The 25,040-nt window shown below is 34.9% G+C and overlaps 1 protein-coding gene across 1 annotated transcript in view; it reads right to left on the bottom strand.

Moving 5' to 3' along the window:
• Window positions 1–25,040, bottom strand: part of COG3 (component of oligomeric golgi complex 3) — a 53,546-nt gene that overhangs the window by 10,039 nt on the left and 18,467 nt on the right. The window contains exons 9-19 of the mRNA XM_032496126.1: window positions 24,542–24,585; window positions 23,975–24,101; window positions 23,283–23,374; window positions 22,034–22,173; window positions 20,439–20,599; window positions 12,992–13,100; window positions 12,187–12,311; window positions 9,917–10,006; window positions 6,642–6,762; window positions 4,108–4,196; window positions 3,864–3,998 (exon numbers count right to left, since the gene is read on the bottom strand). Of these exons, the coding sequence (XP_032352017.1) occupies window positions 3,864–3,998; window positions 4,108–4,196; window positions 6,642–6,762; window positions 9,917–10,006; window positions 12,187–12,311; window positions 12,992–13,100; window positions 20,439–20,599; window positions 22,034–22,173; window positions 23,283–23,374; window positions 23,975–24,101; window positions 24,542–24,585 (1,233 nt within the window). The remainder of the gene's footprint in view (window positions 1–3,863; window positions 3,999–4,107; window positions 4,197–6,641; window positions 6,763–9,916; window positions 10,007–12,186; window positions 12,312–12,991; window positions 13,101–20,438; window positions 20,600–22,033; window positions 22,174–23,282; window positions 23,375–23,974; window positions 24,102–24,541; window positions 24,586–25,040) is intronic.

Below are 25,040 nucleotides of genomic sequence, written 5' to 3'. Positions count from 1 at the left end.
TTACAGTGGGGCTAAGGTGTAGCCAGGGAGAGTGAAGGACAGAAACAATATAAAACATTAAAAAAAAAAAAGATTGCTAGGTGCCAAAAGTCCAGGCCATGACCTTGGCCTCACTAGATAGTCTCATTAGGAAAACTTGAGCACCAACTCTTTAGATTTCTCATAAAGAAGGCCACACTAATATTTAGGCAGAGGATGGGCACAGACAGGATATAATGTTAACTCAGCCCTCTTCAGCCCTCTCTCTGTTTCTACCAAGTTCATATTCCTGGACCACCCTAGACTTTTGCTCATGTTGCCATGTGTATAAAATCAGCCCTTTTCTACTGTCACTCAGTTCCTCTCTTTGTCTATTTTTTATTGTGAGATGCAGCTTTTAAAAGTGAGTCAAACATACAAGTACAGATTATGCTAAAAAAAAAATCATGTTTAGTATGTACTATCCCATATATTTCCCAGTGTAAATATATAAACACACTAATGTGTCTACATTTACAAAAATAGGAACACAGTGCCCTGAAAACTTTTTTCTAAATCTAAATCCTGGCCATTTTTCTGTATCCAGCAGTTATGTTTTAATAGTAATGGCTGCCTGTTAGTCCACTGATTGCTCCAGAATTTAACCAATTTCATAGTAACATATACTGTATATGGTATTTTTATATCAAAAGCAAATACAGACTTGTATGTTCATCTCAATTTACTATCTAGATAATTTCCTTATCTTTAAGTTAAGCCTCAAGGAGCATTTTCTTCGAAAGGTTTAGCCCCACCTTTTTAAAAAAAAAAACCCTACAGGATAAAGACAGATCATTGTCTATAATGACACTGCTGTACACATCTTAATGTCTACATAATTTTCTATCTTGATTTCCCATTAGGTTATAACTCCTTGAGAACAGAAATTAAATTTATAGGTCAAATTCTATTACACAAACTATGTCTCAAGAAAAAAAAATTAAATTTATAGTGTTGCTGAGGAAATTAGTAACTTCAGAGGGAACATTAAAAATAAACTTGCAATACTTTAGCAAATTGCTTGAGAGGAAGTGATATTGCTAAATACAAGTCTGCATAAACTTGTCCCACCTGGGGAAACACTTTGAGCTTAGCTATAAACTTGAAATCATACTTCCTTTAAAATGTTTTCATTTAGACTTTTTGCTAATGCAAAATCTTCACTTCAAACTTATATTTTACTATAAAATAACATTTCTGTTGCACTTACATATGAGATTGTCTTTTGGTCCTCATGATAACCTTAAGTGGGGAGGAAGGGTGTGATGGCTATCTCCACTGCAGAGCTTAGAAAACCGAGGCTTGGAGAAACTAAGAGACTGCCTACCATTCTAGGCAGGAGGTGCGGAAGGCGGTCCAGAGCTCAGCTTTCGTGGCTCAAAATGCTATGCTCCTTCAACTACACCCATGACTATTCCAAGCCCTACTTGTGAGATTGTTTCAAGCAATATTGTATGATGAAATTCTAAAACAATAAAAAAAACAACAGCTTTATAAATATCTGACTGAAATGTTTTAATATGAACCTCTGCTCCTAACACTTAGAGAACAGTATTACACTCCCTAGGGCTGTTCAAATACTGAGAGAAAAGGTTATTTTTCAAGGAGCAGAAAATAAGGCAATAGTTCTTCTTATATTGTTCTCAAGAAATTTCATTAACTGTGCCAAAAAATCAGGAAGGGTATTTACACCAGGCAGATTAAGCTGTGGTAGAAATGTTTACCTCGTGTATAATGGGTCACTCTGCAAAACTTGAGCTTCTAACTTTAGCTTTAGTCTGTGAAATGAAGATGTTCTACTTACTCCAGGTAACAGGAATGTCATGAGAACTAATGAAAACAAAGTATCTCAACAGAGAAAGCCCGAGGAAGGAGCTACGTAAATCAAAGAAGGCGATTCACAACAAGTGAAAGGGCACCAGAATCACATCTGGAGTCTTAGGGCTCAAACACAAGTCTTCTGACAACCTAAGAGTGTCCTCTACACACTCTGACACTTCGTTTTATTATGCAAACCATGTATACTTTAAAAATCAGTCCAAACTTAGAAACAAGCTGAGGACATTTTGTTGGTAAGGCTTACACCCAAAGAGTAAGTACTAAGACCTACAAGCACACACCCAAATGGAAGGTAAAAACTGTTTCCTTCCAGCACCTATGGATGCTGGTTTTCCTGCAATCATTTATCAAGGTACAAGAACCGGCTGCCTTAAAATGCCAACTATAATAAAAGGGGTATACGATTCTGCACTTGCAGAATTACCTTTAAAGAAAATCATTTTAAACTTTTAAAATCATTTATTCTGTTTCTGCTGTGCAGAATACTAGTAATATTGACCAGGTGAAAAGTGAAAAACGTTTGGAGAAAAACGTTTGTTCAGAGTCTTCCAAATGCACAATTACAGAGTCATACCAAATTTACCAAGCTTATGCTAAGGTCAATTTGGACAACTGCATCAGTGAATTTTCATTCTCTTGGCTTCTAGAAGAACTGTGCTTTTCTAGAAAACCCCTTTAATCCTAGATTCCTTTATAACCAACTTGCTTCTATCAGAAGATTTGTTCTGCTGCTGTTATTGGAGAAAATTCATCTAAGATATTTCCCACCAGTACTAATGTGGATGCCCTCCCAAAAATACATACTACAATCTACACACTGGTTTTCCATGAGGATAATTTCAGTAAAAACTATAATGACTTATTTGTAACTTATAAACTATCAATATTTGTACCCTTTTTAAGAAAATCAAAACCTAGTAGAAAATATTTCCACCACCCTCCTTTTAAATTTATGTAGTAGGGAAAAAACACACATACACATATTCCAAATACCTCATGAATGGACTAAAATCCAGTAAACAAGTAATGTACCCCAATGATAAACAAAGGAACAGTTTGTTCTAACATTTCTATATTTACTTTTTTGGGGGTATCATTTATAATTTTTAAAAGCTAGTATCTATCATCTGTCTGTATGACAGGACCTAGCAACAAGTTACTGATGGACAATTTCCTTTGCTGCCTCTTGTCATTCCATGGATATGGTACACTTTGTCTCCCCAGCTAAGACTTAGATAAGTAAATCTGAGAAGAAAGACTGTCAAATTCTTATTCTTTTTTAATGTCCTTTAACACAAATCTGGACAGACAGTAGAGGCTTAATAAATGAAAGTTTATTTCAAGACTTTCTAAACATCTTTATGAGGTAATCCTTAGTAACACCACTTATTTTTTTTAAATGGTTATGTTGAAACAGGAAAGTCAAAACCACCATGATCTGATTTTTTCATTGCTGGTATTTGACAGTTGATGGCTTTTAGATAGGAGACAGAAAGACAGACTATTATAAATCCATGTATCTGGTGATTAACAATGCCATGATGTAAAACCTTCAATTCTCAATTATCTATACAAAATGAAAGGATGGGATAGTACGTAAAACTAAGAGGAAAAATAAATCACCCATTTAAGTAACAGGAGAAACCCTAACAGATAGGACTATGATTACCACCATGCAGGTCCTGATCCAGGGAAAGTTGGAGTCCCAGACCACATGCAGATACCTACTATGTGGATAAAGAGAGCAGAGCTAACTGGAGGTCTGCTGTAACTAGCTTTGCAACATCTGCACACTTTCTCTTTAAAACTGAAAAACTCTGCAAGCATATCTAAAAGTCCAAACCAGAAAGCTTCCATAATCAGAAACAAGGTGATTTCTTAGACAGAATCATTAAGATGTGTGTTTTCCTATCTCCTTCTGCCAGAGTTTTCACAAAAGCGTAATTCAAAATGAAATCTAGAGAAGAATTCAAAATCACTTTACCAGACATCACCAGGGTCTATACCTTTGTCATGAATTCCTCCAGCTGCTCTATAAACAGCGTGGTCTGCTGCTGAATAAACTGCTCACAGGCTGATTTCAGATGACGATCTACATCTTTCTTAGAATCAAGATAATGTTCTCTGATCTCAGGAGTACCCTTAAAAAGAAGATAACAATTTCCTCCTGTTTTTATGTGCCTAGAAATTACCAGACATGTAAAGAATGTCGTTTATCTCCCACCACCAAGGAAACAGACTCCGTCTCACCTCCAACAAGAACTCTATCAAGGCATTGTTGCTATTCAGCCTAAAAAATCTTGGAACAGTCATAGGATTCAGGATTTTAAATGCTGCATCTGTGAAACAAAATTACTCATCCAGTGAACATGTACAGTTTCAACAGAAAAGCTGAGTTACTATTTCAGTGTGTGAACATACGCTAGTTCTCTACAGCGCGAAGCAAGAGCGCTTTTATTTTCACCAGCTCACCTCCATGAGTGGGTGAGGTTAGTGCCAGTGATGGCTACAGAACTCACACATGATTATTTGCTAGTAGTCAGAAATGCAAAATGACTATTAATCTCAACTGTTCATTCAGAAAAAAAGGAAAAAGGATAAATGGTAATCAATACCTTAAAATTTCATTGCTTTACTTTCATGATGACAAATAGGTTTAAAAAAAGTAATTCATATACTTACCCAGCTGCTTTTGTTTAAGATCCAGCTGGCACAGAAATTTACTCACATTTGAAGCAGAGTAAGTAAACTAATGTGTCAGCCAGAAAGAAAACACCAAAAGGACATATTTACCCCTTAACCTCCAGACTAACTAGAATCTATGCAAAGTACTAACAGGTCTCATTGATGTTCAAATGCAATAAGATATAACATTAGTCATGAGAGGTTAGAGGCTTAAAAGTAAAGATAGCAAATATTATTAAGGGATAGAAAAGACCATTTCTTTGCTTTGCCTTGCCAGGCTGGAGAAAGCAAAGCATGAAATGCTTCCAACCTTGGTTTTACAAGTACACACCATGTCGTACTTACTGGCTTGACCCTGATCTTGCTGGAAAAAAACTCTATTAGATTCAGGGTATTCAGAGTAAAGCTTTAGTAAATGGCTCTTTGTTTCTGTTGTCTTTTCTACAAGACGCATGAAAAACTGTAGGTGACTGAATGGTAGGGTTACATAAGCTTCATAATGTTTTAGGGAAAACAATACTTCCAACCAAAATTTGCCGAAAGTTTAGAGTATTTCATTTTCTCACTCCTCAGGGGCTCTGTAGTAGAATGAAGCAGCAACAAATTATGAATTAGAAAAAACATGAAAGAAAATAGATCAGCCGTGCTTTATTCCATCACTTAAATAAAGGACGGACGACAGTGCCTGGCATTCTTCAAGGCAGAGCACCATCCCACTGAACACTGAAAGGAAAGCGGGAAACCAACGAGAATGGCTGGGCGATGGAAGCCTCTGATAAGAATAAGCTCTAAAAACATGACACATTCTATAAAGGCAAAGGCCAGGAAATCTGGCTGCTGTAAAAAAGAAAAAAAGAAAAAAAAGATTACAAAGCATGTGAATAGCACACAGGCTTACTATCCAAATTCCACCAGAACCAAAAGGTATTCTCTGCAGTGAAAAGGAAAGCGTGTTAGAAAGAGAAAAAGAATAAGCTGTTTTAATATGACTCATGATGAGACCACTCTGGCTCTCAGGTGAGTTAAATCGAGCCTACTATTTTGTAAGCACAGTCATTAGGAAAGTAACAATCCAGCCCCCTTGGAAATCCCACTTTTGGAGTTCCTCTAAACCACAGAATACAGAAAATAACCTGAGTGACTATGAATTTTCTTAATTCCCCCAATTCATAAGAGAGAAATTCATTCATTTTAAATGGATGGTTTAAGGCGTGAGAGCTTAATTCTCTTGGGAATGGTTAAGAAAAATTAAAGTTAAGATACATTTCTAAGTAATGAAGGGAGACGGACAGTTATGGTGTATCCTTAACTGCTTAAGATCAACATCTTAGAAAATGACTACTTTGATCTTTTAGAAGTCAGATTCAGAAACTTACTTCAGTCAGAAACAAATCATTAGGATGGATGAAGCATCCTTCTCAAGATGATTCAATGCCTGTTACCCACTCAAAGATCCTGTCTACAGGATTACTTAACCACCAGCTGATTTAATAATACAATTTAAGCTTATTTAAGCACGTTAATAATATATATTCTTGTTCATTTTCATTCTTAATGATCTTGATAATCTGGTGAAAGCATCATGACAAGTTGATTCTGCTCATCTGACCAGGGGTAGGAAAGCTAAAACATGTATCTAAGATCATAAGAGCCAGGAAATGATGGGCCAGGAATAGACCCTGACTCTTTCAGACTCTTAGATTAGTACTCTTCCTGTTTTACATAGCTGGCTTCCTGAGTTTCTACAAACTGACAAACTCAACTCAGTGTTTAGAATCACTCCAGTTAGCTGACACTCTGAGTAGTTATTATACTGATTTTTTATTTTTTAACTGGTTATGGTAATAGATGGCAGAGTCTAAAAGAGGTAATACTGTGTTACAAGTTGAAATGCTCAGATACAGTTCCCTTCATAAAGAAATACAGCAAGTTAGATGTAATAAGGATGTTGCCCAGCTTAGCATGAACAAGAAACATGCTTAGCAAGCACAGCATGCAAAAAAAAATTGCAGATGAACATAAAATAAACCTATAACCTGTGCTGACACATTTGGACAGGTCAAACACACCCAACTGTGTCAGTCAGGACATTAAAGTACCTCTAGTTTTCTTGAGGTCCAGGGAAATTTCCTTAATGGTGAATTCAGTGTGAAATGGAGCAATTTGTTCACGAAGAATCAAAAGGTGCTTTATTAAGAAAAGTTGTCCATCAATCGGAGTCTAAATTATAAGATAAGAAAAATGGGTATTATCACAGATTAAATAAAAATAGGAGCACATAAAACATACACATTATCAATCAACATTTATCTCTCTGGGTCAATGGCCCTTAACCTAACTATACAGTACCAATACTCTCTTGCTATGCAAGGAACTCTCCCCATATTTCCATGTTAGAATTACCTGGAAAAATCTTGCTTCAGATCCTTACTAACTCTATCACATGCTCTACTTAGTAAATCCAAGGAAGTAAATCAAACGGTTGCAAAGCAACATATTTAGAAGGAGAAGTCAAATCTATCCTAAGTTGGTGCAGGGACAGAAGAGATGCTGTGGCCCAACGCCAGCAGAGAGCAGGAAGTGAAAGCTCCAAGTGCGAGCACGGTTCTGCCCTCCCACGGCTTTCTGGTTTCTCTCAGTAACTTGGCTTTCACTCTTTGGTCAAAGTAGTTTCAATATCCAGAATATCAGAAACATTCGTATTTATACAAAAGTACAAAAGGAGTCAACAAATATAAAATGATTTGGGGTTACTATTTTGGATTTTCCAGCCAGTAACAGAGCACTGACTACCCAGAGCCTCTGGGAGTCACTGCATTTCCCTCTGTCCTCTCAGGACGCATCCACAAGAGTCCTGTGACTCAAGCTTAGTTCTCAAAGCTCTGACCCAGTCCCGAAACTGTGAATAATCATAGCTCTCATTTCAGAAAAGAGACTGTATATTAAGAGAGCAAAGCTGTGTTTGCTGTGCTAATCAAGACAGAATCTTACTTGGAAAATATTTTCAATGAAATTATACTGCATTAGGAAAAAAATAAAGCTGTCCTTGTAAGCAATACAGGCATACCTCAGAGATATTTTGGGTTCAGTTTCAGACCACTGCAATCAAATGATTACTGCAACATAGCAATTCACAGGAATCTTTTGGTTTCCCAGTGCACACAAGTTACATTTACACCATTCTGCAGTCTATTAAGTGTAATAATCTTTTTGCAATAGTAACATCAAAGATTTGATCAGCGATCACCATACCAAATATAGTAATAATGAAAAAGTTTGAAATATTAAGAGAATTACCAAAATGTGACACAGAGACACTAAGTGAACAAATGCTTTTGGAAAAATGGCGCCAATAGACTTGTTCCGTGCAGGGTTGCCACAACCTTCAATTTGTTATTAAAAAAAAAAAAAAAAAAAAAAAAAGCAGTATGTACAGAGCGCAATAAAGTGAAGCATATAAAATGAGGTGTGCCTGTATAAACTTTAACGAGGTTATTAAGATGATTCCCTTCTGGTCTCTCTTCCTCCCTCTAAATATACACACAATCAATGTACGTAAGTATGACTTATATGATGGAAACTCACTTGGCACTCTGGAACACAGAGCATTAGATAAGCAGAAATGCTACACATTTTGAGTGCTTGCTCTATTTTTAAAAGAACAACTCCAATGGGGTAAAATAGTATAAGACAGATTTAATTTACTTTACTGAAGCTGTTGTAATCCAGCAGATAGTATCATGCTAGTTGACTGATACACTAGGTGCTCAACTTAAGTATGTAAGAACAATTTCTTGCCTTAAGAAATTCTAAGACATTAAACCATTTTCACTGATCACTGTTTAAAAAGTCTGAAAGTCAAAAAGCACACGAGCTCAGCCATGAAAATAAATTTGCTAATTCTTAACAAATTGAGGGCTTCTTCATACATACTTAAACCTCTTATAATATGTAGGAAACAATTAGGTAAAAAAAGAGTGGCCTTATAGGCAATGAGGACAAAAGACTAATCAAAAGGCTTTTCACTCCTCCCTTTAAAAAGAGGACAGTGGTACAAAAGGACATAAGTATATGAAATTTTTCTCTTAATTAGGTCATTTTTTCCCACTAATAATCTAAGAAATACACGCTCACTGTAGAAAATCTGGAAAATATAGGAAAGTGTAAGGAAAAGAAAGAAAAATCACCCATAGTCATGTAAAAGCTTTCCCCATTACTTTTTTTTAATGCGTATGTTCACTACATAAAGTCACAGTGTAGTGATTTGTATCCCTCTTTTTTCTTTTTTTTTTTTTTTGCCTTAACATATTTTAGTTAAATTTTATCGTTTCATTTTTAAAAAATTTAATGACTGGGTAATATATTAGGCACATGTTTCCTAAATTCACCTCTCATAAAAAAATGTGAAAGCTCAGACTTGGAAATACTCTTTAAAGTTCAATCTGCCTGTCTGTATCTTAGCCTTCCATCCTCTTCTAGTCCCCATATCAAAATTTCATTTCAACTCTCGATTCCACAAATGAGAGAATACAGTGGTCACAGACAAAGGTAGAGCCTTTCTAGCAAGAGGATCTCAGCTAAATTCTTTTATGAGGTTTTTGTTTTGTTTCGTTTTTCAGTTTATCTAAAGCCTAGAAATTAGAAACCAACTTTGTAAATATGGAAGTCCAGAAAGGTTCACAAGGTTTGAAAACTCCCAGTAGCTATGGAATTCTGGCTGGAAACAGACCCCAATGCTTCCTTCCTATAGGCAACAGGTATTTTTAAGCCGAGAGTTAAGCAGAGCAACAGTCTGAATCATGCTGTACTTCTTGAGGAAGAAAACCTCAGCGGTCATGGAAGAACAAGGGCCAGCAACTTTTAGGCCCAGATCCCTTCTTGATTAAAAACTTTAAGTCCCAAAATCATGGCCACTACTTCTAATCACACAATCCACAGGCCACAACTGCCTGTCTTCCAAACTGACTGGCTGACTGCCTCCAAGTGAGGCTATTCGACTATTTAAAACGTCATTGTAGGGATGATTATAAATTGCTACGTCTCCTTGAAAACAACATTTTGGTATTCCAAGGGAACAGTGGTTCACTACCTCCCCAGCTGCTAAGGCTATAACAAGAAACCTTTACCCTACAGATTTCATAACCTAAGTATCATTTTTGGTACTTCAGCAAAGCTGGCACTCTCTTATACAACATAGTCTTTATTTAGCACTAAAATGAAATACTAGCTTCTCTCAAAGGACCTCAAAATTAAATCATATTACATAAACAAATCCTACTGCCCGAATAGCTTTAAATTTCTGTGCCTATAAATTAATGATCAAGTCCACAATATTACTGTAGGTGACAAGACTTCACCTAACACTTCATCAAACCTTGTTTTTGCTGATAGACTCTGAAGCTCCAAGTAACGACTGAATGCAGGCAGACAAGGCTTCCTGTGACAATCCTTGGAACACTGCCCTCTGGTGAAATAAAAGAGAAACATCACCTTGTGGCACTTCACAAAATAGAAAAAAGGAAATTGTAGGCTACAAGTACAGTGAACAATGCTTGCTCGCCCTCATCTGATGAATTAATTTATTACTGGCAATATTACTCCTGAGTTTCTTATTCCCATGTAACCTTTCTAGGCCAGCACGTAGTTTCCTAATTTGCATCCTTCTAAACACTCATGTGAACTCTTCAACAGTATTTCCTGAGAACCTGTTTCATGCCAGGCTCTGTGTTAGATGCTGGAAGTACAGTGCACAGGAGACGCAGTTCTGACTTCACGGAGCGCTCACTTTGGCACAATCTCACATTATAGGCCGTTTTTTAAATATACAAAATCAACTTTAAAACAAAGCCTCAGCAAATTCACTTCTAAGAATGTATCCCAAGTAATTAATCAGTATTGTATTCTAAGACTCATGCACATGGCTCTTCATCACAGTATATTTAAAGCATCAGAAAACTGTAAATAACTTAAATGTTCAATGATGGGGGTGCTAACAAAAATACTAGTAATCTAAATTACAGAACACTGCATGAAATCAAAGAATGCTAAACAGGCACGATGAAGTTCTTACAAAATATAACTAAGTAAAAGCAAAATCATGTTACAAAATAGTATGTGAAGTATGACTCCTCATTTAACTCTGCCATTTCTATATCTTCCTAGAGGTGCAGCCTATTGGTCTAGGCAGGGACTCCTGTCAGTTCCCCTGCAGAATTCCTTTCTGCCTCCATTCCACCCAAAATGGAACTGATATGGATGGGTGTGAGCAAAATATTTACTATTAGGCCACAGTCCTAAGCCCTAGTCTCCTACTTGATATTATTCTCTTTCTGTACTGTTTCTTCTCTTTTGTTTTCCATGAGGTCACTGTATAGTAAGAAGAGATCAGAGCTGCCTCTTACTAGGTCACTGACCATTGCCTTAGGAAGACCAAAGGTGGGCCGCTCAGACTGAGGCCCTCTCTTTCTCCTGCTCAGCCGTAATAGGGTTTTCATTGGATTTGTCTTTCCTTACCTTTGGTAAGACAGAGAGGGATAAGAGTTGGATGTAAGCTAGGTGAAAATGGAATAGGCAGGTCTAGGGCATAAAATAAAAACAGGTAGAGTGATGTCCTTAGGCCTACCCTGTTTGGCTAAAATCCCTGTTAAGCACCTAAGAGAATTCACCAGGGTCTGTGATGACAATGGGTTCTACGTGGAATACGGCCCCTGCATACTTCCCTTGGGATCCTGCTCCACTGTAGGAAGTTTCTGAATCCCAACCTAATTCCTAAGAAATAGTGGCATCTGGACAATTAATTACATGACTATTACAATTAATCACTTCTCTCTTTATATGCTGTTTCAGCTGTAACAATCAAATTAATTTTTTAAAAGTGAATTAAAATCACTGAATTTTATAAACTATTTTGGTTTAGCAGCAAACCACTGACAATAAATAAACATAGACAAATCTGACCATTCAGGGATTGATATTCATAACATTAAACTGGAATGCTTAAAATAACTGTTACCTAAAACCAATGCACAGTATAGTTGGGACTAAAAGATAAAATAAAATAAAAGGGTATGGCTAATTTCAGGAAATTAAAATTAGTCCATGGGTAGAAACTCGTGTAACCTCACTACTACTTCTTAATAAGGAAGCTAATTTAAATTGAGTGCAAAACTGAATTAAGGTAGCCATATTTAGTACTAAATGAATATTATACCCATGTGGCACTGGACATATTACTTAACCTTTCTGCACCTTTTTCTTCATCTACAAACTAAGACAGATGAATTAATTAGTAGTTTCAAGGGTACCTGTAGTCATAGACCCTGTGAGAAGCAATAAAAGCTATAGCTCTTTCCCTCAGAAAGACACAAATACAAACATACATATAAAATTTTACCCACAACTTCAAAGTGTTCATAGATTATTCAAAGCCCATTAGAGGATTCTAAGAGTCTATAGAATGCTCAGGTTCAGAATCTCTAAATTAGGTTGATCTTAAAGTTATTTCTGTATCTAAAAATACTATGATTCTAATCAAATACCAAACTATATTGTATCAAGATCTTAAAATAAAATTAAAATTTTAAAAATATTTTAAGTGAAAGAGCAAGCGATTTACAATAAAGACACAAGACTTTACACACGTACATCTATGCATCTGTACAATTTGGAGAGACAGACGAGAGTTCGTCGAACTGTAGGATACCACATCCCATGAAGATCTGCTGGGGAAATTGTGGTCTGTGATCTAGCATTGAAAGATTCTGTTGAACCTAAAAACCCAAATGGAAAAGAACACATTTTACACACATGGAGGTCTGTCTTATTTGCATGACAAATTTGCTTAGTGCGTAACATGCACCCTATTCCAAGCTATCCCATACAGTTCTGTCAATTTTTTGCCCCAGACCCAGGCACTCAGCACATTTACAAACTGCAAATCTGATGATACAATTAGCTAGACATTCAAACTCCATGAGATTATTACCTGACACCTATCACAATCTGGCCTGATTTACCTGCTTCTTCCGTACAAATAACCTGTGCCCAAACATACCAAACCACTTGACTTTCCCAAAGCAACCATGATCTTCCATTCTTGTATGCCTTCCTCCATGCTATTCTATCTTAAACAACCTCATTTCACCTGGCTTTCTCATATTCATAAACATTACAGCTTTCAGGTGCCACACCTCTCACTGAATCTGCCTTCTTGTACTCAAAGTTCATCTCCCTTCATAATTTTGATGCCCTTCTTCCATAGTCAAGAGTGCCCTGTGCATACTTTACCCTGTCACCACTGAATTATGCCTTGGCTTGCCAATCTCCCCTACTAAAAGTGTAGGCTCTTCAAATGTACAAGCTGTTTTTCAAGCCTGAGACATGAAACGTCCACAATAAAAGTTTATTAAATGAAAGAGCAAAAGTTAGAAGTTAAAACATCATAACATACCAGATTTTGTTAAATTATTAGGAGATTCTGCTTCTTCTAACCGAACATCTGAAAACGAAGATTCTGAAGGTACCTTCTTCTGTTCATCTTTTAAACTCTGTGCAATTTGCTATATAAAGAAATCAGAAGTAACATTAGAGTGTAGTTTTCAGCAGTGTTTAGCAACATGATCCTTTTTTATCTTCCTTTAAGGTAAAAAATATATATACTACTTAATAAATAAATGGACTAACCAAGAGAACTATGCCAAAACAACACATAAAAATGAAAAAGTTAAATTGGTATAGAGTATTTCTATTCTCGTAAACACATACATAGCTTTTTCTGAACCTCTAATTTTGGAACCATTATAAGGTATCTGCTGAAGGGTCAAACATAACAAGGCTCAGATAAGAAGTTTAATTTTCGACTTTACATTTAGAAACAAAGATTCAGTAGGGAAGGGTACAGCTCAGTGGTAGAGTGCATGCCTAGCAAGCACAAGGTCCTGGGTTCAATCCCCAGTACCTCCATTTAATAAATAAATAAATAAAACCTAATTACCCCCCCCACCCCTAAAAAAGTACACAGTGCTATAGGTCAACTATGTCTCAATAAAACTTGTAGGGAAAAGAAAGAAAAGAAAAGAAACAAAGATTCAGATTTAAGACTGAATGCATTCTGAATGTCAGAAATGCTCTTATCAAGTTGCTGGCCAACCTGAACTATAAATTTTCTCTTTATATGAGAACAGCTACCATTTGTCATTTTTTAAATAGATTCTTTAAAATTATCTTATGGACTGAAAAAAAATTTTTTTAAATTACCTTATGGCCTGAAACTATTTAACCCTTCTTCACTGCCCAAAGAATATCATCAAATATACACAGGTCACTAACTACTAAGTTAGTAATGAAAGTCCCACTAATTCATGTTGGTTATGAAGGTGGAAATATACAGAAATGAAGGCCTAACAGATTCCGAGCTACTGCCCAAAGAATGGCCCAAGAACTGTATAAGAGACAAAGTCTATATGAATCAGGCTGGTCCTTTCATTCTGCGTGCAGAAACCAGAAAGTATAGCTAATCCCTAAATGGAATACAGATGTCATATTCAGCTCACATCTCTCACTAAAAGAAAAACAAAGCAAGCATATTTACTGAAAGCAGTACCGTTAAATCAAGAGGTCTACACAAGAAAGCATTCAAGATACTGGCCATGTGATGACTAAATGTACCACTAAATTAAATTGCGGAGGGGGTGTACAGTAAACTTGATCACCTAGCATCCTATCAGACAGAAATATTAAATCAGGTATTCTATCCAGAATATAAAAAACTGATATTTACAAAGACAAGGCAAGGAGCGGAGGAAGAGGAGAGAGCACAATTGCCTAGATCAGGCCGAGAAACAGACCTAGTTTTCATCATATCCACTTTGTGGCCTTCAAAGTCAAAGTAACTCCTGTAAACAGACTATCTATCTGCTCTCTGAAATTATTAGCAATACCCAGACACCAAAAGAATTCCTACCATGAGCCTGCAGAATAATAAAAGTTGAACAATAAACAAACAGCCCCAATACTACATGTCCTTCCTACCATATACCTGATCCCTAAAGGGTGATTTTACATATTATTTTTAAAGCATTAGGCAAATAATTAATACAACTATCCAAAAAATAATAAATTTAAATAGAAGTGAGGAGAAAGGATTAAAGATGAGGAAAACATTCTTAAAACAAAAGGTAAGGACATCAATTAAACAGGGTGGTGTATTTCAAGCCTATTAGCTTTAAAACAAGCATATCTATTACTACGTATTTATTAGTCTAAGCACTGAAATAGGTTAAAATGCTGGTGAGGGTGTGGAGCAATAGGAATGAGCTAGTATACACACATGTATTTCTTTGCTCTGTCAGCTGAGAGGACCCAGAAGCACCAATACCCCATAGCAACAAGCATACCTAGAACCCAGATCTTGGTTTCTAATACCATTCTCCAATAAAAGAGGCCAGGACTCCTTGAAAAAAATGGCTAATTCTAGGGCTGACGCAGGAAACAGACAAGGTAGGTCTGGAGCATCCTGTAGTGCCAGGAAATGGGAAGTGCTCAAAACAAACAAACCAATCTATATAGAGGGAATTATACAAAGGGACATAGGAATCTACTGGAAAAGCGCCCACTGGCCAAGCCTGGAGGTATTTGATCAATAAAATAAAGTAGCAAAGGACTATAACCCAAAGTATAAAATAAACATCCATGAGTTCACAGTGATATCAATAAGTGATTAAATAAAAAAATACATAAATAAATGGAAAAAGGGCAAATCTCCCTTGCAGAAAAAATAATTTATGTAGATACTCTGCTCTCAAGAAGTAGCATAACTCCCATTCTTTACATATGGGTTACACACAGTACAGAAAAGGGGAGGAAAAAGTAACTTTTCCATGGAGAAACCTGATAGTACTACCTCAATTAGGTGACCAAGGTCAATAGCAATGTTGATAAGTCATGTTGAAAGTAGGCACTTTTGATATGATGTGATAAAAATGGTACTTTACCACTACCGTTTTCCTTTCCAAAACACGTAACGTCAATCTAATCGTGAGGAAAATACAAGACAAATTCCAAGAGAGAGGCATCCTACAAAATACTCAACCAGTTCTTCTCAAAACTATTAAAAATCATCAAAAATAAGGAAGTCTGAGAAACTGTCCCAGCCAAGAGAAACCAAAGAAGACACGAAAAACAAATGTAACATGGTATTGTGAATAAGATCCTGGAACAGAAAAAGACACCAGATAAAAACTAAGGAAATCTGAATGAAGTCTGGACTTCAGTTAACACTAAAGTATCATTACTGGGCCACTAACAGTGGCAAATGTACTACACTAATATAAGATGTTAATTAACAGAAGAAACTAGGTGTGAGATATATAGGAACTCTCTGTACTAAATTCTCAATTTTTCTGTAAATCAGAAGCTGTTCTAAAAAATAAAATCTATTAAAAAAAAAAACAAAAAAACTTCTATTCAACACTGCACCAGAGGTTCTAGCCAGGGCAATTTAGGCAAGAGAAAGGAATAAAAGGCATCGAGATTAGAAAGGAAGTAAAACTATCTCTATTTGCAGACAACGTGATCTTGTAAAGAGAGAAATCCTACAGAATCGACAAAAAAACCATCAGAACTAATAAGCTAATTTGCAAGGCTGAAGGATACAAGATCAACATAGAAAAATCAAATATATTTCTATACACTTGCAATGATTCAAAATCCAGAAGTGGAATTAAGAAAACAATTCCATTTACTATTTAGCATCAAAAAGAATAAAATAATTAGGAATACATTAGACAAAAGAAGTGTAAAATTTATACTCTGAAAACTACAAAACATTATTGAAAGAAATTAAAGAATATCTAAATAACTGAAAAATATTCCAAGCTCATGAATCAGATTTAACACTGTTAAGATAGCACTGCTGTCCAAATTGATCTACAGATGCAATGCAGTCTCTAACAAATCCTAGATGTCTTCTTCATAGAAACTGATAAGCTGATTCTAAAATTCATATGGAATTTCAAGGAACCAAGAACAGACAAAGCAATCTTGAAAAAGAAGAACAAAATACGAGAACTCACACTTTCTGATTTCAAAATTTATTTACAAAACAATAATCAAGGCAGTCTGGTACTGACACAAAAACAGACATAAACATCAATGGAATAGAATTGAGAATTCAGAAGAAAACCCATTAATCTGTGATCAACTGATTCTCAACAAGGGTGCTAAGATTATCTAACAGAAAAAGAATAACCTTTTCAATAAATGATGCTGGGACAACTGAACAGAATGATGGGACAACAAGCAAATCAAAACTACAATTAGACATCACTTTACACCCACTAAGATGCCTAGAATCAAAAAGTCAAATACTAATCAGGGTCGGCTGAAATGAGAACCTTCATACACCTCTGATGGGGATGTAAAGTAGTGCAGCCACTTTCACTAACAGTCTGGCAGTTCCTCAAATGATTAAACAGTTACTATATGCCCAGCAATTCCACTTCTAGGCACACACACACAAAACATAGGTACACACAAAAGTGCGTGCATGAATGTTTATAGCAGTATTGTTTACAATAGCCAACAGCTGGAAGCAACCCAAGAGTCCCTCAATGGACAAATGGATAAACAAAATGTGATATGTCCATACAATGGAATATTATCTAGCCATGAAAAGAAATGAAGTACTAATATATGCCACAGCATGGATGAATGGTGAAAACACTACGCGAAGTGAAAGACATCACAAAAGACCACATATTGTTATTATTACATTCATATGAAATTTCCAGAACAGGGCAATCAGTAAGAGACAGAAATTAGTGTTTGCCCTGGGCTGGGGTGGAGGGGAGATAGTTAAAGGGTACAGGGTTTCCTTCTGAGATGATGAAAACAGTCTAAAATTGACTGCAGTGATGGTTGCACATACCTATGAATGTACTAAAAACCAATGAGTTATAAACTCTAAATGGATAAACTGTATGGTTTGTAAACTATATCTCAAGAATTAAGAAAAAAAAAAAGAAGTACTCTAAGATTATGGGGACATGCCAAAAGGACAAAGAAGGCAATCTAAAGGGGCTTCCACTAGACAAATATTTTGAGCACCAAAAAAAAAAATAATGACGGCAATGGATTATAATAACTTAAAAAAAAAATCTGCTAGTCTACAAGAGACAGGAGCAGGGAAAAGAGGGGTTAAAAAGGGAAATTAATTCCTTACAGCAAAATGCCAATTAATCACTGAAGAAGAAATGGCAGATGGGAAAATCACCACTTGCTACCCTCAACATAATAACTGGTTTAGGCAAGGATCATTAATGTTTACCATTGGGTGAGATAATGTTGGGGAACCACAAAATTTCTAAGTGTCGTTCATCATTACTTATTAATTACAAAGCAGGGAGTAGATTTTCATAATGAACAGAGTTAGCAATCACTATCTTAACCAACAGTGGAACAACCTGCCATGTGCCTTTGATGTGATGAAGTAAGAAGTACACACATCAAAAAAAAAAAAGTACACACTTGCAAAATAAAAGTTTAACCTGAATCTAAACATACTGAAAACAATCAGACAAATCGAGAATGTGACACATCCTACAAAACTGGCTTGGTCTCTTCAAAAAAATCAGTATCATAAAAAAAGGAGGGGAAAGACAGCAACCTTGACTGGATCCCACTTTTTAAATTTTTTGATCTGGTTATAAAAGACATTTGAAGGAAAACCAGGGAAATTTGAATATGAACGGTATATAAATAATACTGCTGAATTAATGTTCTTTTTCACATATGTAAAAATGGCATTATGGTTATGTGGAGAATAAGAACTGAAGTCCTTAGGAATGAAGTATCATGTTTGTAACTTACTTTCAAATAGTTCACCAACAGAGCAGACACAGACACATACACAAAGAAAAAGTAAATGCAACAAAACATTAGTGAATCTGAAGAAATTTTAAATTCAACTGAATATTTGGTGATATTAAGGAAGTAAAATAATGTTTATAGGTGTAACTATATTGTGGTTGTGTTCAAGATAAAAGTGCCCTTATCAAAATAAACAACTGGGACTACATCACACTAAAAAGCTTCTGTACAGCAAAAGAAACCATCAACAAAGTAAGAAGACAACCTATGGAAGTAAGAAAATGTATTTGTAAACTACATATATAATGGGTTAAAATCCAAAAATATATAAAGAACTCATACAACTCAAAAGCAAAAAAACAAATAATCCAACTAAAAACTGGGCAAAGGGCTGGAACAGACATCTCCAAAGACAATACATGAATAGCCAACAGGTACATAAAGAGATGCTCAGTATCTCTGGCCATCAGGAAAATGCAAATTAAAACCAAAATGAGATATCACCTTACACCTATTAGAATAGCCATCATCAAAAAGACAAAAGATAACAAATGTTGCCATGGATGTGGAGAAAGGGGAACCCTTGTGCACTGTTGGTGAGATTGTAAACTGGTGCAGACACTGTGGAAAACAGTATGAAGGCTCCTCAAAAAATTAAAAATTGAACTATCATATGATCCAGCAATTTCACTCCTGGGAATATATTCAAAGGACACAAAACACTAACTCAAAAAGATATCTGCCCCTCCATGTTCACTGCAGCATTATTTACAATAGCCAAGACATGGAAACAACCTAAGTGTCCATCAATGGATGAATGGATATATACACAATAGAATATTATTTAGCCATTAAAAAAAAAAAAGGAAATCCTACCATTTTCACAACATGACTATAATTAAACTGCTATATGATATACAGGAAAGTTGTTAAGAGAGTAGATCCTGTTTGAGTTCTCATCACAAGGAGAAATTTTTCTTTTCTTTTCATTATATCTATATGAATGATGAATATTCACTAAACCTAGTGTGGTAATCACTGTACAATGTATGTAAGTCAAGTCATCATACTGTATACCTTAAACTTATACAGTGATGTGTATCATTTCTCAATGAAACGTGGGGGAAAAATGCCTTTACCTTTTAAAGTTACCTACTAAAGTATTTACTGATGAAAGGATATTTGGAATTTGCTCCAAAATAACTAATGGTAGGGAGAGGGAGTAAGGGAGGTCTAAGCGAAACAAGACTAGCCATGCTGAATCTGGGGCGGCGATATATGAGAGTTCATTACATTATTCTCTCTACTTCTGCTCCTATTTGAAATGTTCACTTTAAAAGTTCTAGGTTTTAGGGGAGCGGGGGTATAGCTCAATGGTAAAGCGCCTGTGTAGCTAGCATGCATAAGGTTCTGGATTCAATACCCAGTACCTCCATTTAAAAAAAATTAAAATAAAAAAATAAAATGTATTAAAAACATTAAAGTTCTAGGTTCTAATTCTGTTCGAGCACTAATATCCCAGGCATTATTTAAACTCTTCAGCAATCAAAGAAAATGAAGACACATATCTAAGTGAAAGAGCAGACCGATAAATCTAACTCTTCAAACTATTAATTGGACATCAATGTAATTTTGAGGAGACAGCTTCTAGTGTTTTTATGACAGAGCATGACACATGGTTATGAGACCATCATATGGTAGCTCATATGTTATCAGTCCTCTTCTATGCCACTTATATAAAAAAGAAATCATAGAAAGCACTAATTCAAATTAAAATCTGGGAATGCATATTTCCTGGAAAAGGGGAGAGAATTGAATAAAATGTTTATAAAATATAACTTGAAGGAAAGACAACCTAACAAATTATTTCTGTTCAATATTTTAAAAATTTTATTTCCTACACCTTTATAGCAAGTTTATATTGATTTTACATCTTGAATGAGAATTAAAAAGAAAAATCCTATTTTCACCAGTATAAAACATCCAAAAGCTGTGTGGGGGTGGGGGAAGATCAAGTAGGAAGACCCTACCTCCATCATTACTAACTTATCGGGGTACGCCAGGTCTCCAGGAGCTGGTTTATAGCCCGTGATGTCTGTCTGAATGTAGATGTGGGTTCGGTAAACAAGCCGCTCTTGTACATCTTCCAACATCTGCTTTACTCCAGCTGCAAATGCCCCCAGTTGCTCAGCTGATAAAAAAGGAAAGTACAATCATCCACTCCTTTAGATTTAGAAAATACTTTAAACAAGCAAAAAGATTACAAAACTGTCTAGGAATAGTATAAACCACTTCAGCTATATTCCATGTTGGTATGACTCAATAACCTTAGAAAAACTTATGTCTTTCAATTTCCTCAAATTCAAAACTGGGAAATGAATTTGCCCTTACATCTTCTTCCTGGGACTCTCTGAAGTAACTTCTATTATGAATATGAATAACAAAATATGAATTTTAAAGTGCTTTACGTTTTTTAAAAGCTCTCATATAGCTTCGGACGAAACTGAAGACACAGCTAAAGCAACTTATTAATTGGGTTATCATCTCCATTTTACAAATAAATTGAGTCTCAGATATTAAGTGACAACAGTCTCACGAAGAAGAATGAGTTAAAAAAAAGAGGTATGTTTACATAGAACTTCTTCATATCTGAGATGCCCTCAATGTTAAGACACCCCAGTAATTCAATAACAGCTTTCCAAGAGCTAGGGAGTTGAAGACACCACATACTCATATAATATTTACATTAATTTGAAAAATCATCTTTAATTCACAAGCATTAAATGTGAGAAAATGTGCATCTTAGAATGAACTAAATGCTGGGTGGGAAGGGTATATATAGCTCAAGTGGTAGAGCTCATGCTTAGCATACACAGGGTCCTGGGTTCAATCCTCAGTACCTCCTCTAAAAATAAAATACATAAGTAAACCTAATTACCTCCTCCCCTCCAAAAAAAATTTTTTTTTAATTTTAAAAATAATAATAAAAAAAAGAACTAAATGCAATAGAGTAAGAAACTCTGGGAAAAGTAACAAAACTATAGTGTCTCTTGAGGAAACTCAAAGTAAGGATAATAATTTCTTTTGCCAGTGAAATGATCACCAGAAGAGTATTTTTTAAAGGTACTTAAGTATCACCAGGAAAATCATGTTTTTTATGATAATCAAATCAAATACAGAAGAACATATTGGATGAATAAAGTAGAGCTATTTCAGAGAACTGTTTTTCTTAACTTGTAATTTCAAAAAAGATGAATTATTACTAGGGTTGTATACTAAAATAATTTCTGGTTTTTTAATTAAGACTATGCAATATAGTCAATTACTTTATGTATTCTGGTAACAGTGTACTATAAATGCCCAACCCAAAACTGATGTTAATTCTCTCTGGATTTCAGATGCTAGAAATAAAAGTAACTAACATTATTTTTTACTAAAAAAATTCTCCATTATTACTTAGTCACAGAATAAGGTGCATCTTGATTCAAAAAGAGACAGGACATCAACCCAGGTTTCAAAACTATTAAATTTACATAGGGATGTGGGGGCTAATAGTTTTCAAATTCATTGGACCACAGATATAATTGAAAAGACCTTTAAATTATCATTTCTGCTTGTCACTTACCATTGTTCTGTACATGATCTTCAAGCACCTCATTTTTAAGAATCCCACAAAGTTCCGATAGCGTCTCTAAGTGAATAACATGAATGATCAGTGGCCTGAAGACATCATACAATGACACACACAGTTTCTCCAAAAGTTCACTAAAATGAAAGAATAAAATGTGGTTGTCAGTAATAATCTTCTTAGGATTTTCTAATAGTTTAAAAGGCAGCCTTGATTACTTCCAGTCAATAAAAATAGTAAAAATCTACTGGAAAATAGTATGTGGGAACATTATATAATGAGAAGTGAAAGGTAGAAAGTAATTTTGTAAACTGTTTTTTCTAGAATCAATAATCCAGCTCAGAATCAATAAGCAATCCTCAACTCAAACTAGCTGGCTGCAGTCAAATGTCAATTTATTACTTTTACTTATGTCAGCAGTAATTCTGTATATGTCCTTTCAAAAATAATAAAAAATATTTCATTAGACTTAATTTTCCTTTTTTAACCTACATCACTGTGAATCAAATGATGACATTCTCCCCAAGAAAAACAGGTTCAAAATTCTTGCTTACAGATTTGGATAAACAAAACTCATAGTATTCTGAGCATACAGCAAGTATTTTGACAATTTTAAACTCTTCTAAAATTTGAAAAGAAAAAACTAGGTGGTCTATATTCTTCATATTGTCAGTAGTACTCTTCTATATATAGTATTTCATCAAAACCATAAGATAAATTTATTTCTTCCCCATTGCAAGAGTTATAATCTTGGAACTTTTATGAGTCAAAATCGTCAATATGAAAAAAACCAACAGTGACTAACAGTGGGTGTGAAAAACACTTTGAGAAAAATAAGGAAAAGGATATTAAATAGTGTCTATATTTTTAAATATCTTTCATTAGTTAGAATCATAGAATTTTTTAACCAGAAGGAGTTATCATACTTAGTGGAGATAAAGGGATCTAGATCTCAAGACAGTTCTCTACACAGGATTCTTACTATCTTATTGCCACCATAATTATATTATAAACAGTATGACAGCATGTTGACCTTTAAACTGCACATTTATTTCAAAATAAATAACCACTGACTCATCCAACAATATTCTATTCACACACCCACAAAAGTTAAAATACTCCACAGTTAATTTTAGAATACTCCTATAACATAATAAGCCATATGTCATTAGCAAATTAAATCTTTTAAAAATCTTAATTAAATCTTAAAAAAAAAAAAAAGAGTTAGATTCCATGTACCACCTACTCTAATTTTGATGTTGGTTTTGTGAAAAATTCATTATAAAGTTGGTGCTCATCCTGGCATACATGGACCATAAAGGCACAGCCACTGCGAATCTGCAGGAAAAAACACACACCACCTATAGTTAAAGACACACGGTGACTCCAGTGTTTATGAGATAAATATTTTCTTTACAAAGACACGATGCGCATATAATTCATAAAACAACTTCCTGACAAACAGAAAATGGTTTTCAATGGTTTATTGCACAATAGGAATATGGGTGATCTTTATTTTCTTCTTTATGCTCTCTAAGCTGTTGATAATGAAAATTAGTTACTCTTCTAGTTGAAAAGGGGGTGTTTAAAAAAAGAATCTATGTATTTTTTTTACAGTCTGAATTAAAATCGCACTTAACAAAAAAGCACTTCTGCAGCAAAAACTAAGATTAAATTGTCAATATAAATCCACAAACTTTGAAAATTCATCTTTCAAAAAAATAATTTGTGAATCTTTGTACCTCAAAAAATAGATCAAAATGAGACTATTTTGAAAGCTGAATGCTAATTACTAAGCCAGATTTGTCATAACTGAAAGAAAAATTCTGAAGTTTGTTGATATGGGGACGAAAACGTATTTACTCAAGTATAGCATCCAAGGTATCAAAAGAGCTCAGAGAAAGGTTTAACACTAAACCAAAATAATCAGAAACTTACCAAGGCACAGTGATCTCTGTTATTCTGGCTGGTTAACTCTGTTACAGTACAAGTAATACTAGGGCCCAAAAGAAGCTCCCGCTGATCAAGATAACACTGGTGGATGTCATTTAGCAGTTGTTGATATCTGATGAAAAGCAATGAGAGTGAAGCACAAACTTTTGATTTCAGATATATAAATGAAATCTGATCTTAAATCCCAAAATAAGCTGCCACTCCTTTAAAGCTGTATGGTCACCACTCATCTGCCAACATTAAATACTAGAAATATTTATGTATATATAAATATTCCTTTATCTTTTAAAGAAGGACTTATCTTCCAAGAGTAGCGATCTTACATCTACCCAAATGAGAAGGAAATACTGCTTATATGGGAAAAAGATGCCTTGCAAACTCGCCAAGTCGGGTCTATGACTTTGCTTCCCAAAATAAGTTTTTTGCTACAAAAAAAAATCTTGTATAACATGCAAGGTAACTGCTCAGAAAAATACCAGGGACATACAGACTTGGAAAAATAGCACCTCAAGGTAAAATAATTTGGAAATTGAAGAACTTATGGGTACTCACTCTGGTATTCTTTCAGATCGTTGTTCTATTTGTTCAATGAGAGTCTGGAATAAAAAAAAAATCCATTAACCCCATCGGTTTTAATTATACTTCTAATTAATTTCTGATGATAATAACACAAGCTCATGCTAGGATACCTCTTAATACAAAAAAGATGAAACATAAAAATCACCTATAATACTGAAAAGTAATCACAGGTAATATTTTAGAATATTTTCTTTCAGTTTTTATATGTACACACAGTTACTATATTTTTCTTTCTAAACAAAATCAAAATTATACTATAAATTTAGCTTTATAATCTGCTTCTGAAAAATTAACATTTCAAAACATTTTCCTATTATTAAATAATTCTCATTATCAGATGGAAGTATATAGAAAGCCTTAGCCTAGTGCCTGGCACCTAGTAAACACTCAATGAATCATCATTATAAATACTATTTACAACATTACTTTAAATGGCTACATAATATCCTACTGGGTAAATGTCGGTAAGCCA

This window comes from Camelus ferus, chromosome 14, assembly GCF_009834535.1.
Source record: "Camelus ferus isolate YT-003-E chromosome 14, BCGSAC_Cfer_1.0, whole genome shotgun sequence".
Classification (NCBI taxonomy): domain Eukaryota; kingdom Metazoa; phylum Chordata; class Mammalia; order Artiodactyla; family Camelidae; genus Camelus; species Camelus ferus.
The sequence above is the reverse complement of the archived record's forward strand: the minus strand, read 5'-3'. Positions and strand labels throughout refer to the sequence as shown.